Source organism: Esox lucius, chromosome 21 (assembly GCF_011004845.1).
Source record: "Esox lucius isolate fEsoLuc1 chromosome 21, fEsoLuc1.pri, whole genome shotgun sequence".
NCBI classification, from domain to species: Eukaryota; Metazoa; Chordata; class Actinopteri; order Esociformes; family Esocidae; genus Esox; species Esox lucius.
This window is the reverse complement of record NC_047589.1, coordinates 26519810-26534059: the sequence shown is the minus strand read 5'-3', so window position 1 is coordinate 26534059 and position 14250 is coordinate 26519810. Positions and strand designations below refer to the sequence as shown.

General features: G+C 42.1%; 2 protein-coding genes across 3 annotated transcripts in view; one reads left to right on the top strand and one right to left on the bottom strand.

The window, feature by feature from the left end:
* Window positions 1-1421, bottom strand: part of mllt10 (MLLT10 histone lysine methyltransferase DOT1L cofactor) — a 49130-nt gene extending 47709 nt beyond the window's left edge. Inside the window, exon 1 of one of the 2 annotated variants that reach the window (XM_034289229.1) lies at window positions 1334-1421. The gene's annotated coding sequence lies outside the window, so the exon portion shown is untranslated. Of the gene's footprint in view, window positions 1-389; window positions 459-1333 lie in introns of those variants that run through there. The other variant, XM_034289232.1, reaches the window with a different exon arrangement.
* Window positions 135-6510, top strand: skida1 (SKI/DACH domain containing 1). The gene has a single exon (XM_010890143.4). It carries the CDS (start codon window positions 739-741, stop codon window positions 3361-3363), a length of 2625 nt encoding a protein of 874 aa, XP_010888445.1. The 5' UTR covers window positions 135-738; the 3' UTR covers window positions 3364-6510.
* Window positions 6511-14250: the final 7740 nt, after the last annotated feature.

The following is a 14250-nucleotide window of genomic DNA, read 5'->3' as shown; positions in this document are numbered from 1 at the left end:
GCATTATTTACTTAAAAAACGGAGGTGGTGGTGGTAGGGGGGGTACAATAGCACGGCAATCAACTGGGGGGTGGGGTTGGGAGAGGGGGTGGTAGGGTCAGTGGGTGGAATATCCATTTTTATTGCATCACCTGTCAGCGGCGTCCAATAAGCTTCGAGTCTGAGGGCATTAATTGATGAAGGTGTCTCCTGGCTCGCGCACTTCCCCTCTGTCATTTTATTTGTGGCTAACCCCGCAGCCGGGATAGCAGCTGCATTTTGGCTCTTATTCTCTCTCCCTCCCTCCCCTCTCTCTCTCCCTCCCACTCCATGTAGCTAGCTCTCTCCCTACCCCTCTCTCTCTCCTCTTTTTTATCCTCTCGTTGGGGCAGTGGTGTGCACCTTCCTACCGTGCTGTCGGCCAGAGGGAGTGAGCCGGAGAGGAGGAAAGGCAGGTAGGGGATAGCGTGCCCGGCGACACAACCCCTCGCATTCCTCCATCATGCTTGGTTCGGGGCAGGGCCCGGGGACTGATGCTCTGAACATATTCGACACCACTCCATTTAACTCCGCATCTCAAAGTTTGCCTGTCCATGACGCACAGTGGAGGTACTAGGACGCGTCAACAGCGGCCGGCGCGTCAGAATGCCTTGAGCCCAGAAGAACAGGGAGTTTATTCCTTTTCTCTTTTTGTGGCCGCATGAGGACAATTGGCCGAGCTGAATGCTGGGATTATTACAATAGACAGGGAAACGCAACATGGGAGACCTGGAGTGTGGGTTTGAGGAGATGCAGGGAGTGAGGCTGGGATACCTGCTGATAAAAGGAAAACAAATGTTCGCCCTCTCCCAGGTCTTCACCGACCTCCTAAAAAATATTCCCCGGACCACCGTGCACAAACGCATGGACCACCTGAACGTTAAAAAACACCAGTGTGATTTGGAGGAGTTGAGAAAGCTCAAAGCAATACACTCTATTGCTTTCCACGCGGCTAAATGTACTCTGATATCACGGGAGGACGTGGAGTCGCTTTATTTCTCATGTAAAACAGAGCGTGTGCTAAAATCCAACAAAAGAAAAGCAAGGAAGGCAAGTCTAGAGGAGGATGTTGGCGAGGGCAAGCTCCATGCGGACACGCACCCGGCTGGGTTATGGAAGGAGAAAGTTTGGTTAAGTTTGCACAGCGTTCCACAGGCTCTGTCTCTCAAAAACAAACCCGGCAAAAGAGAGCAACCAACCTCACAGCCCGACTCTACTCTACCTCAAATTTACAAAAAAAACCTAGGTCAGAGGTACTCTTCTGTCACCAAGTCGGCATCTAAACCCTTTAAAAACTATGAAACAGCTCAAATACCGGGCAAGTGCGTCGCGTTCACCCAGAGACAATCGTTTTTTCGGAGCGTGGTTAGCCGGCAGCCGGTGTTGTTTCAATCCGCCATTACTGCTCAGTCCAGGCTCTCTGCAGCCGGCGACCTACTTCACAAAAGGAAGAGGAGGCGCGAGGGGGGCGGCAGCGGCAGGGATAGGGACAGCAGCGCAAGGCGGTCGTGGAGCAGACACACACTCTCACACACTCTCTCACACACACACCACCCGGTGCTCCTCGTACAGCCGAAGTGCTGCAGCAAGCCAAAAACAAACCGCAACCAGAACGGGACAACTCACGGCGAATTTCACGTTGGTCATGGGTTTTACCTCGACCACCGAGCTCACCATCATCCTCAGCCGCAGCAACATGTGGGGGTTTTTCCAGAGACCTACAGCAGTGACACTGAGTCCAGTTGCTACTCGGAGCGGCTCCACAACGACTCAGATTTTGGCTCCAGTTTATCCACCAGCAGCAACTCTGGGACCTCTGACGAGGAAGAGGACGAAGAGGAGAGCTCTGAGGTCAGTTCTGACGAGGAGAGTTCATCTCAGTCTGACACCAGCTCTGTATCCAGCCAGGTATCTGTCCAGTCTATCCGTTTTAGGAGGGCTCTGTTCTCCTCTCTCAACACCCCCAAAAATATCACCACTAGAACAAATGCTAAAACTCTCCCCAGTGCTGTCTCCAGCACTAGAACTCAGTCGAACTCAAGAACACTATCAAACAATAGAACTCTTCCTCACACCAAAGCACCTTTACTACTACAGCCTACCTTTCACTACAGCCACCAGCACCACACTTCTAAGTCGATGGTCCAGGGTGTAACCTGCCAGGTGGACTGTGTAAGTCCAAGGAAACAACAGAAATATGACGTTGCAGCCAGGGAGGCCAAGCAGAACGCACACACACCCAATTCGCCTGTCGTCTGGGGGAGCTTTTTCGTGGAGAAAAGAGACAAGAGTGTTCCCGAGACACAGATCCAGACCCAAAGAGAGGCAAAGAGAGCCGAGTCTGTGACTAGAACAGTTCGTGCGCTGAGCCCCTCACCTAACCGCAACGGAAACAAAGCGGTTTCTCAACACAGGACACCCGGGCACGCAAACAAATGCCCCTCAGCCTTGAGCTCACACTGCGCCCATGACAAAGACACAAAGCACCCCAAGCCTATAGACAACAACCAGCTTTCATTAGCTTCAAATCTAAAGAGAGAAGTGAGAATCAGCCCCTGCCTGAAACTGCCCTCTCCGCTCAAAACTATTAAGACAGAGCCCGAGGAGCGCTCAATAGCTGCGGGTCTCATTCCTGACAGCGGCAGGCCGGTCAAAACTCACCCCTTCAACCTACAGAATGTAAAAATTAAAGTGGAGGAGAGCTATGATGAATTCGAATACTACAGCCAGCCCTCTGGGTTCCACTGCAAAGAAGACGAGGCTGTTATCAACAATGGCCAATACTCTGGCGGCGACATCAAACAAGTTGCTGGCTGTTTCAACAAGACCAAAGCCATTGAAAGTTCTGCTAGGGTTCCTAAGTCCTCCACCGGCTTGCAGGAATGCGGGAGCACTCAGGACACCCGGAGTACAGAAGAGGGGGAGTACAAAAACGGAGCTAAGGTCAGGAAAAACGACAAGACTCTGGTGCTGGGGAAGAAGTCTGGAATTTCGAGGGCGCAGCCGAAACAGAACGTGCCCAAAGTTGACAGGACTTTATCTTCTCGTCCCACTGGTAAAGCCGAGATTTTTGAGGGAAATATTGAGGATCTATCAGGGGCAAGTAAACGAAAACGAGCGCCTAGCAATGTAACAGCCTCTCTGAAGAGGCCTTTCAGCTTCATTGCGAATTTCCCCGCTCCTCCGTCCTTGGTTGTGGGAAGCGACGGGGATTTAAGCCCTGCTTACTCTCTGAACTCTCTGGGGGGACCCCGGCCTCCCCCTTGCTCTCACCCGGTGTGGCGGTGGCAGCCTGGCGGTGTGCCTGTCCCTCCCCCACCCGCTCAGAGAATCAGGAAATGTTAACGCGTTTTCTTTGACAAAAACAAAAGCGGAAAAACCCTGGATGGAAACCTACCTTGACTACACTTAAAGTGAATGGGAGGCACCAATGACTTGCGTCCTTTACATTGTTTTTTGCATTTTTACCTTCAATTGATGATGTGGATTTATAACTTTCCTTGTTGTTGTGGAAATATATAGATCAGTGATATACTGTGCTATTTCCCATAACGCGCGGACTGTCCATGAGCTGGGCAGTCCCTCCTGGTGAATCTATTCTGACAAACTAACTCTAAATAAGCTGTTCACTACAAGCAATAGTCCACGCGGTTTGGCGAAGTTTGCTAAATTGACTTCGTCTGGGATCTATTGTTTTTTCTTCGCCTTGAATCTCGACCTGTTGGATTGTGAAGTAAACATTTACTTGTGCCGTGGCCAGATCTGCTGCCTTTGTGGTGAGAGAAAAAGAGGGGGAGATTCCCTCTGATAAAAAAAAAAGATCACAGCACTCCTATTTGGTTTTCACTGCATTTTTTTCTAACGTCAGCTGTAACTTGGGTTAAGTTGGGATCAATGGACAGATTCAGGGGTTTCCTTTGGTAACTTGGTTGGAACTGTTGTCTTGTCAACCGTATAATTATAGTTGTGGTTGTTGTTGTTTCCTATACGATTTGGAAAACTTAAACAAACCCTAATTTATCGTTTAATTGTATGCTTCACAGAGTTTGGGTCGATGTATCTAATTCAGAGTTTAGAAAAATAATTTGATTTAAAATGCAAATTAATAGCCCACAGTAGACTAAGGACGAAATAATAGTAAACATTGGACCGGAAATATTGAAATGTGAGATCAAGTAAAAATAGTAAAAAGAAAGAATGATGATAATGATACTGTTGGTCTAAATTATCTGCGAGGGAATTTACACTTACTCTAACCTGGTTGGTGCTTGTGGTATTTCTGAGAGGTTACGATTTGGTTTCATTCTTGTTTGTATTTCTGAGGGTATTTCCTGGAAAAGGATATGTTTGGCTTATGTTTGACTGTAGTCAGATAGCCACCAGCGCCCATTTCGGCCACAACACACCACAGGCCTTACGTACTGACTATCTCAAGGCTACCCAGACCTGACACAGATCACACCTTTTCGTGAAAAATCACACGTCCTGGGAAGCCTTGAACCTTTTTTTGTGATTTTGGTTTTTGGTGGGTAATTTTCCTATTAGGCCTCTACGGTTATCTGTTATTTGAAACATATGTAATGTACATGAAAAAAAATATATGAGAAAAACTGTGAAAATTACACTCCTCTCCGAGACTTTTGCGTAATAAGCTTCCAGTTTTGGATTTGCTTCACAGAAACACACCAAAGTGACGTCTTACAACACACCTACGTAAAGCGGAGGAAAACGTGGAAGCACAAATGATAGGCCTACATGCTTTGCACTTTGACACACTCATCTTGAGTATCGTACCTTCGCCTACAAAATGAAAGCGGTTGTGTGTGTGATAGAGAGATTTTTAAGAAGAAAATAAATGCAAGATAAAATATCTACTAAAAGCTAACGTCCAGATACATATTTCACTTAAAATGTCTCCATTTGTAGTTGTTATATTGTGGCCTGTCAAAAGGAGATAAGATAATTTTTTAATTAATTGTACCCACGTATCAGCAAGAATGAATAAAATGCCTTGCACAGCACGTTACTGGGAAATATTAGCTCGGTTGGTATGCGCAATTATCTGTTTACGTTATGCTGCGAATCCCGCCACGCTGTACTGACCAGGAAAAATATCCAGCCAGTCAAAATGACTTACATATCGTGTACTGTCTATGACCATACGAACAGGCCCTACCTGCATCCAGTCACAAATGTGGTCGACGGAGGCCCGAACACAAAGCTGATCGTGTCCCTTTGTTGGGATAGCATTGCAACTCTACAATGATTCGCGTTTTACACAAAAGAATGTCCCGATTTCAGCAGATGGCCTATACGCAGACTTTTGTCATGTAACAAGTGACAGAAAATATTTTTAAATGTTACCACGTTGCATAACATTAATTTAGCCTTTACATAAGGACGCGCGATGAATGTAGTATGTCAACGCTTTTGTATGGAACATTATGTTTAAAAAACTGATGTTGATCATTCAAAACTTATAGTAGGCCAAAAGTAATTTGTTAATTGAATTGATAACGAGTCACCTAAATATCTTTTCACCGACGTTAAATGCTGATTTTGCGAAGTTAAGTTGAACAGATTCGTGTCTCGTGATTTCAGGTTTCTCACAATATTAGCAGCATGGCAGAAGCGAAACTCCATATCTGATTGTTTTTTGTAATTGAGAGCAAACGTGGCCTCATATAGCTCTCATTAGTTTTGGGGCTGAGATGGATGTGTCTGAAATGCAGCTATACCACCCGGAGTCTGTATAACCTCCCAGCCTCCTGTAGGTCGCACTCTTATGCTATGAGACGTGTACTCAAAACACAGCCATTTTATCCTCCACTTTAAAATGACGTGATCTCTCCAACCTAGAGGGAGTTAGTCCAACCTAGAGGGAGTTAGGGGGAAGGAAGGGAGGGGAATTCATATGTTGCACGAGGGAAGCCTTCACCCCGTAATCCCCGTGTCAAAGTGTATTGGGCCAGAGAAGGAATATACAGCGCGGAGTTCAGAAAGGATACACACACACACACACACACACACGCGCGCACGTTTCCCAATAGGTTCTCGTCTATTCTCACGCCGATCACAGCAAGCATCACCCAGGCAAGAAGATGGTGGTCGAGGCGTTTAAGGGGGGAACGGCCAGGCAAAGACCAATAGAGCTCTGACAGTGACGCTATTCACGTAAACAATTTCGTGATGTCGCGGCTCCAAGGATGGAGTCCTCCCTCTGTTTCTCGGTCCCTCTCTCTCTCCACACCATCAGTAGCTTTTTGATACACTTGAGGTCAGGTTTTTTTTTTACATGAAATTGAAAGTCACTGGTTGTTTATATAAATACTGAATATTTATTTTTGTGAATAACTTGTTTTTTTGTATATCATTGTTGTGTAGTATAATGCACTCGAAATGAAAAACTTGAATGGTGGATTTCTGAAGCACTTTCCCTTTCTTCTGAGTTATGAAGTATTCATTAAAGACGTCTGAGTGTGGGTTACAGTGCATTCTCAATGTTGTGAGTTGTTGATGGCACACACTGCATGTCCTTTGTTTCATTGAAGAAAATCCGTAATCAACGCACAATGTTTGGTTAGGGTCTATTCCGGCAAGGCAACTATTTTACACTCCATTGAATTAGGCTACAGGACTTTATTGCCAGATGGCCCACCCTACACTGCCTTATTTGATACACAGTTAATTGCAATTATTAACATACTTCCTTGGCTAGTAATTAAAATATAGGACAGGTTACCTCAAACGCCTATGGCACATTTTGTACACGTAATGTAATAAATATACATGGCTTATGTGTGGCATTTACCATTCACCGTAGATATCCAACCAAATCTATGATGTACTCGTAGGCTAATGTGTATTGTGTATCAATTCAGATCTACTTCAGTCTATACCTGCTCGTCTACTGTGTTTTTGTGTTTTGGTTTCCCAAAACACAATTTTATGGTAAGGCCGGAAGTTGATGGAGAGGACCCCGGGTTAGAGGGCTGATTTTCCCGGGCCAGGCCCGTGCACCGGAGTCCCCGTGGTAACCTACGGATGGATGATCTCACTAGCAAAGAACTTTGAAAATATCCCTTGTTGAAAAGGCATATTTCAAAGATTTTTTCTTAATGGGTTGGCAATCCGGTGTCGCTTACTGAGACTAGGTCACAGACGACCATTGAAAGCTACAGCGTTCAGGAAGGGAATACTGGCGCAGATTGCGAGCCAACAGATTGTAATTTCGGAAGGATAACAGGAGATAAAAGCAGAGGAATTAAACGAGTTTAACCAGAAGCTGGTTTGACAAAAACCTCCGGATATTTAATATCTGGGCGGTTGTTGCGTAGATATTTTCGCCATACAATATTGTAGGCTATGTCCATGTTTAGAAAACCAAGTTATTGTAGAAACGCCGACGGATTCAGCCAGCATGAATCTCAACGCTATGATGTATCAGAATTTAATCCCAGACCGACAAAAGCTGTCAGATCGCGTTTATAGCCAATTAAATGTCTTAACTGTAGGCTATTAAAAAATATGAAAAAGATTGTCGCATGTCGTTGACATTTATTATTTAAAAAAAGGCTACCTCAAAATATGAATTATTATAAAAAATAATGGAATTAATTAGGGTAATGAAACACACACATAGTGGTTACTGAGTCAGTAAAATACACATTGATCTATAAATAATTTTCAGTGATTGCTAGGGGTACAATTGCGTGAAGAATGGGTCAGCAACACTTAGCTTTCCTTTCTGCACTTAGCTTGACTTTCCAATAAATAAATAAAAACACAATAACTCGCCCTTCGAGCAAAATTAACATGAATGGGAGATTGCGGTGAAAGTTCGGGTTATAGGCTATAGCATATGTCACTTTGGATCCCTCCATGCTGGATGTAATCATTTGGCAAATGCTGCTGGTGTAGTCAATCGGTCGCATGCTGTATGATAAATACTGATCCTACACACCAAGAACAGATCACACTGGCCAAGCTACAATATGTAATATGTAACAAGGATTGGATATATGTCTATCTATTTGGTGTGCACTAAATTCCCAATTACCAATAGTCATTTGAAAACAATAACAGGCCTAGGCGCTCAACAACTAATTTTCAATATCTACAGCAGTAGGTCCAAAACCAGCAGAAATCCACACTGATTAGGCCAGGCGTTTATGGTGTTGCACAGAGCCTGAATATTAGGCTATGTGCAACACATAATAGGCTCTTTCCATCCACAACTTTTTTTTAAATTTGTTTCATAATTTCAAAAACCGTAGTCGGCCAATAAATGTTCGCCGTGTAATTGTTTTGAAAGTAATATTATATAGACTACTCAGTCAACTACACCACGTCGCTAAACCGAAGACAAAGCACTGATGATGATTATCCTGTAACATGAAAGCTACTTCGACTGAAGATAATTGCGTCTGTGTGTGTGTGTGTGTGTGTGTGTGTGTGTGTGACCTATATAAAGTCCATACATTGTGCGAAACCTAGGAGACTGGTGGATTTGAATACGGTTCAGTCTTGTTAAAACCATGTTGCACAAATGCAGGCAAAATCACTACTCAACGAAGCGTCATGTAGCAGAAAGGAACTGAACTCTCTCAAAACAAACATTGTCACTTGAGTCCGTATAATTGAAAGACCGTAGATGTGAAACACCCAAAGCTTTTATTGTCGCACTGACAATGGTGCTTGTTTACTTAACCGTCGGGCGTCTGTTTTTACGACGCTGACTTCTGTAAACACGCATGGTCCGGTCTCCATTAGAAGAACAGCAAAGTTTACAATCATAACAACAAAGGTGTGGTCATAACAGCAAATCCCAGCTATCATATGTGTCAGGCCAAAGCACGAAGCACGAATGGAGTCCAAAAGGGAGGACAAAAAGTGTGGCTAATCTCTTTTAATGCTTAGTCAACGTGATTAAAATAAATATTTTAGGCAGGGTACTCGTCTGTTTTTTTATGAATGTTTTCTAAATATAATTCCATGTTTATTTTTGTGTGCAATTTTTGTTTAGTTCAGTTTAAGATCGTTCTTGTGTTGACTTAAGTGGAGTGTAACCCCCCCCCCCTCCCACACACACACACACACACACACACACACACACACACAACCCTTGCATATTTAGTGGGGAAATGTGTTTGTGGTTTAGTGTGAATTACAAATATGCTCCACCTTCATGCCCACTTCTTTCAAACAGCCTACCAATGATCACCTGAATAACCACAGAGTAATAAAAACCACACACACTCCAATACACCACTGCTCATCTTAACTGAAACAACATTAGTAGCCTATACCCACAGTGGCAGGCCGGCACAGGAAGCCTTATGGCCTATTCAGGGATGACAACAATTTAGTTTAATAACATGTATATAACATAGAAATACAGTTTTGGATTAATACCTGCAATGAGAACATGTAGGCTATTTGCGCTTTTTAAACAAGTCAATAACTATTGAGGGTTAATACTTTGCATTATTCCCGCCAATATACACCTCCATAGCCACATACACCAAGCGGTCACAAAGCTCAGAAAAAGGTGAAAACAAGCGCAGACAATGCCTTGCCCTGCCAAAATAGTAGGTTGTCTGTTGCTTTCCGGCTAGTTGGCTAGCTAGTTGGCTAGCGTGCATGTTTAGTTTAAAGCTTATTGGACATGTCAAAGAGAGTTATCGCATAAAGCAAAGGACAACCCAACAGGAACTGGTCCCATAGCTGGTATTTACTGGACCAACTGGCTGAATTCCTTAGACAGTTATGGTAAGTAACATGCTAACAGTGTAGCCGAGCCAGACAGTCCAAAATAATATTTAAACAAAGGGAATAGGGGTTGGTCATAACCAGTGCATCACACATAACATTGAATGCTCCATTGCACTGAATGTAGCGCGTGACTTTGAATACGTCTTAGGCGTACACCGAGAGCTAACTAGCTGTCGCTGATTTAAATACGTTTTCAGGAATTCTGCCACTACCAGCTGCTGCAGTGTAGCAGCTGATCAAAATGAGCTATTGTTGAAAAACTGCAACACGGGAGACTTCCAGGGGTATGCGGTGTGGCTCAACACGTGCGCGTGCAGCGCTTTTGCAAGACCACTGCCCAGTTCGGCCTAGCCTACATCAACCAACTGACAATGTTGTTTACCTGATAACTAGCACGGCGAAGTCCGTCAAACGTGTTAGTTACCTGGTGCACGACGTAGTGAGTTCATAGCCTAGCTGAAACAGTGCGCGCGTGTGTTTAGTCTTGCAACATACCTCTGGGCCAGTCAGTTTCTCATTATCTGGTGTGAATTGAAAATAGTATTTAAATATTATGTAAATCTTATCCAAATAAATGTTCATTTAACCAATTGGAGTCTAAACAGGTTCAGAGATGGGACACTTTCAGGTTCAGAGATAGACCTACTCCCCTCGGATGCTGAGGTCTAAACACGATGTCTCGCTCAATGTGTGTTTGAGTGGAATGTGCAGTGTGACGTTGAAAGTCTTGTTTTTGTAGGTCGTTCCGGCTCCTTAGACAAAATCAGAAAATAAATTGCGGTTGAGAAGCAACTGAAAACATCTCATTTTGGGCACCGATTTTTTTTTTTACTACCACCAACAACACACTTGTCCGATGCCATGTTAGCTACCAGGTTTACAACCGGTCTTTCGCCTTGCAACAAAGCAAGATAGTGTCCTCTTTGCTAATGTGAATAGAAAATACTATTTACATACTATGTTAATGTTATTTATATTAAATTGTTGTCACCAAACAATGTAATGTAAATAGGCTCTTAGCCTCCCCTTACTAAATGTCTCTGTTATTTGTCAACATGAATGTCCTTTGACCTCCAAAGTTACCACTCACATATCTAAAATTCACATTAGCAACACATTTAGTGTTCAGACTCCAGTAACCGCAGTGGGTATCCTAGATTTGAAACGTTTGACAAGCTACCTCAAAGGGTAACGCGAAAATGTGCATATTTACCAATATAAACTATTTTAAAATACATAGGCCTATTCTGAGACTGCAAATCCAGCAACAAGTCTCATTATCTGAGTAAAACAATCGAAGTTTTAAAGGGCTCCTACTATGTGAATCCAGGGAGAAAAACAGATAGAGAAAATAAAGTGAAAGGAGAGCGAGAGAGAAAGATTAAGTTCGGGGGATATGACCAAATAAACCTAGTCCAAACCAGAGATCCAATGAATCCAATGATCTACCAATGATCCTCCCGCGAGACGACCATTATCTCTCCTCTCCACCGCGGTGTAACAGGCATACTCATTTCATTAAGGAAGTCTAATAAAGCTACAATAGGTTTGATTATAGGTCAAAACACGCATGTTGCGTTTTGCGTCAGTATAGGCCTATTCCTTTTCACTTACAATATTTTTTTTAATAGAAAGTGACTGAGTCAATTATTTGAGAAATGCAACTTATAATATCTGTTAAAAGCGAGGCTACATTTTATCTTACCAAATTACTCAAGAAACAAAAGGCCTGTTGTATTTTCAGATTAAATATTAAAACATACACGCAGCAACATATGCAGCATTAATTATAAAATATAAATATACGGAGGTAATATGCGTTATTAAATTTTTAAATATAAATTTTTTTATGTTATGTTGGCCTACAGTAACCGTAGCTCTTAATGTGATTTAAATTAAGGTTTTATGATTAGTTATGCTATTTAGTCCAAACAGGCCGTCCAAATTACATAACATGTGCCAAATTATATAACAACGCATGGATACAAGCATCCAACCACACAAAAGACCTTTGTTGTAAAGTTGAACCAGTTTCTCGCATAGGGCAGCCAATAAGTTCATGAAGCCAACTTATTTAGGGCATATCCATAGGTTACAAAGACGCCCGTTTTCCACATCATTTGTATGGGGTAAACAACACATGATCTGAGAACCTTTGAGAAAAAGCGTTGGTTTCAAATGGACCTGAAGTCTTCAAAAACATTGCTTAAGCATCGACAGGTTGCAGGAAGAGGCCAGGGGCTCTTCATGAATGCGAGGGAGCGGGGCTGCATATGGGGCTCGTGGTGGGTGGAGGGGAAAACCGTCTGGCAGAGGGCTCGCGCCTGGTCATGGAGCTCAAAGCGATTTCAAAGCTTCTTATGCCAGGAGAACAAGTCTTGATAAGTCGAAAAAATATCAAGACTGAACTGTGGAGTTGTCTGTTTTCAATATTTAAACAGTCGTATTTTTGTATAGGCCTATTTTTGCAGTGTTTAAATGGTTATTACAGAAATGACACAAATGACAAAAACTATTATACGAAGAGCAAAATTATGAAGAACATGACCCTGAAAATACATGAAGATGTAATTTCAAATCGATACGTCACTGCTTTTGTACAAATGCACTGTTTGAGTAGGACATGGACATTTGAAGTTGTAACTATGTAATTCCAAACCAACATGATGTAGTACACAATCTGAATTTGAGTTCTGCGCGTAAAACTGTTGAAAGGTCTATTCCGCGCTAACCCACTGTACACTGTAAATCCTGAGTGTTGAGAAATCCTATGTCAGTATTATATAGCTACTATGTCAGGGTTTTTCTTATACTTTATAATTTTAAAGAGTCGTGCAGTCCCACCCTGTTAATAATTTGTATGTATTTGAATAAGAGGTAGACATACGTGGCAGTAGGGCGGTTTCGAACCCATGCAGACCCATTTATTACTCATTCACGTGTGCTGAGGAAGCGACATATAATATAGAACTCTGGACCATCCTTTCCCCTATTACATTTAGCCTGAATACAAATTTGTTATATCAGGAGTAACAGCTTACAAACCCCGATTATAACATCGTCATCAAATTTGGTAATTGTTTATGTAAACTAGTAAACTAGTTACTGAATAATTAAACAATTACATTTTGATATTGATCATGCTGGATTTATAATTTCTACATGTTTTCATGACATACATTATTTAGGCCTTGCATAAACAAAAGCTATTTTTATATTGGTGATAAATACTATAACTCAGGATCGTCACGTTATTGTTTAAAAACCTATAAACTCATATGCGGATCTTTAGAGGTTTTTCTTCTACAGTTATCCGCATGAAAAAGTCTAGTCTCGTGCCCCCTCTAACACATTCCGGTTTCTGAATCCATCTGAGGCCGATTGACACCGTAGCCGCCGCGGGGGCCTCAATTGACCGCGGGGGTTAAAGGACTCACATTTTAACCACGACCCTTAATAGGCACAAACTATACCCTACCAATTTATAGGCTACTCCCTGGTTTTGTTCTCATGATATATAATTATTATTCTGTCTGGAATAACTGTTTAAACCCCAGGCTCTTTCTTCTCCAACGTCTACATTTAATCATCGAGTAATTTGAATGTATCTTTTACATGACTGCAGAGCATTAATAAACCGACTTTTGAATGACTGGACTTCACTGTTTGACGCAACTAACTTGTCCAACTATCAAAGTTAAATTATTAGTGATTTCTTTATGTTGATTTGCCTATTTGTGCTCCCATACGCACCACCGGCGATAATTCCAACATATTAAAGTTAAGCAAAGACATCCATGCAAAATCCTTTTACAGGACTAATACAATTTCTATATTTATTTAGGCTATTGTAAAGGCATTTATTATTGTATTTTCTCAAACAGTACTTTTAGATCAGATTATATTTATCTCACAAAATATATACGTAAGTATACTTACAGTACAACGTACTTTTCAGTACCTCTACGTAAAATGTAAACTGTAGGATATAATTGATAAGAAATACATCCTCATAACATATAGAAATTGAGAGAAACAGATTATTGTACTGAAAGAGATATAGAATGTAGAGAAGATTATTGTACAGATAGCAAAAGACGAAGAAAGAGAATCAAACTGTCGGGAAGTTCGGAATCACTTATGCCAGATGGTTTAATTGTAGGTGATTGTCTATACAGAGATAGTGCCTATATAAAGCTATTGCCTATAGAGCACAAAAAGCTAATTGTGTCTGGTATTTCAGTTAACAATTCCCTGAGAATTTTTTTTTGTTGTTGGCGAGGCTACAATTATTACCTATTATTACACAGAATGTACATATGCATACATTCTTATGTAGGCAGAAACAACAGCTACAGAGAACATTCCCATCAGAATCCGCTGAAGATGTAAATCGGCTTATTGTATATAGCCTGTAGAAGTATAGCCTGTAATCGATTTTACTTTAACCTCCCCATG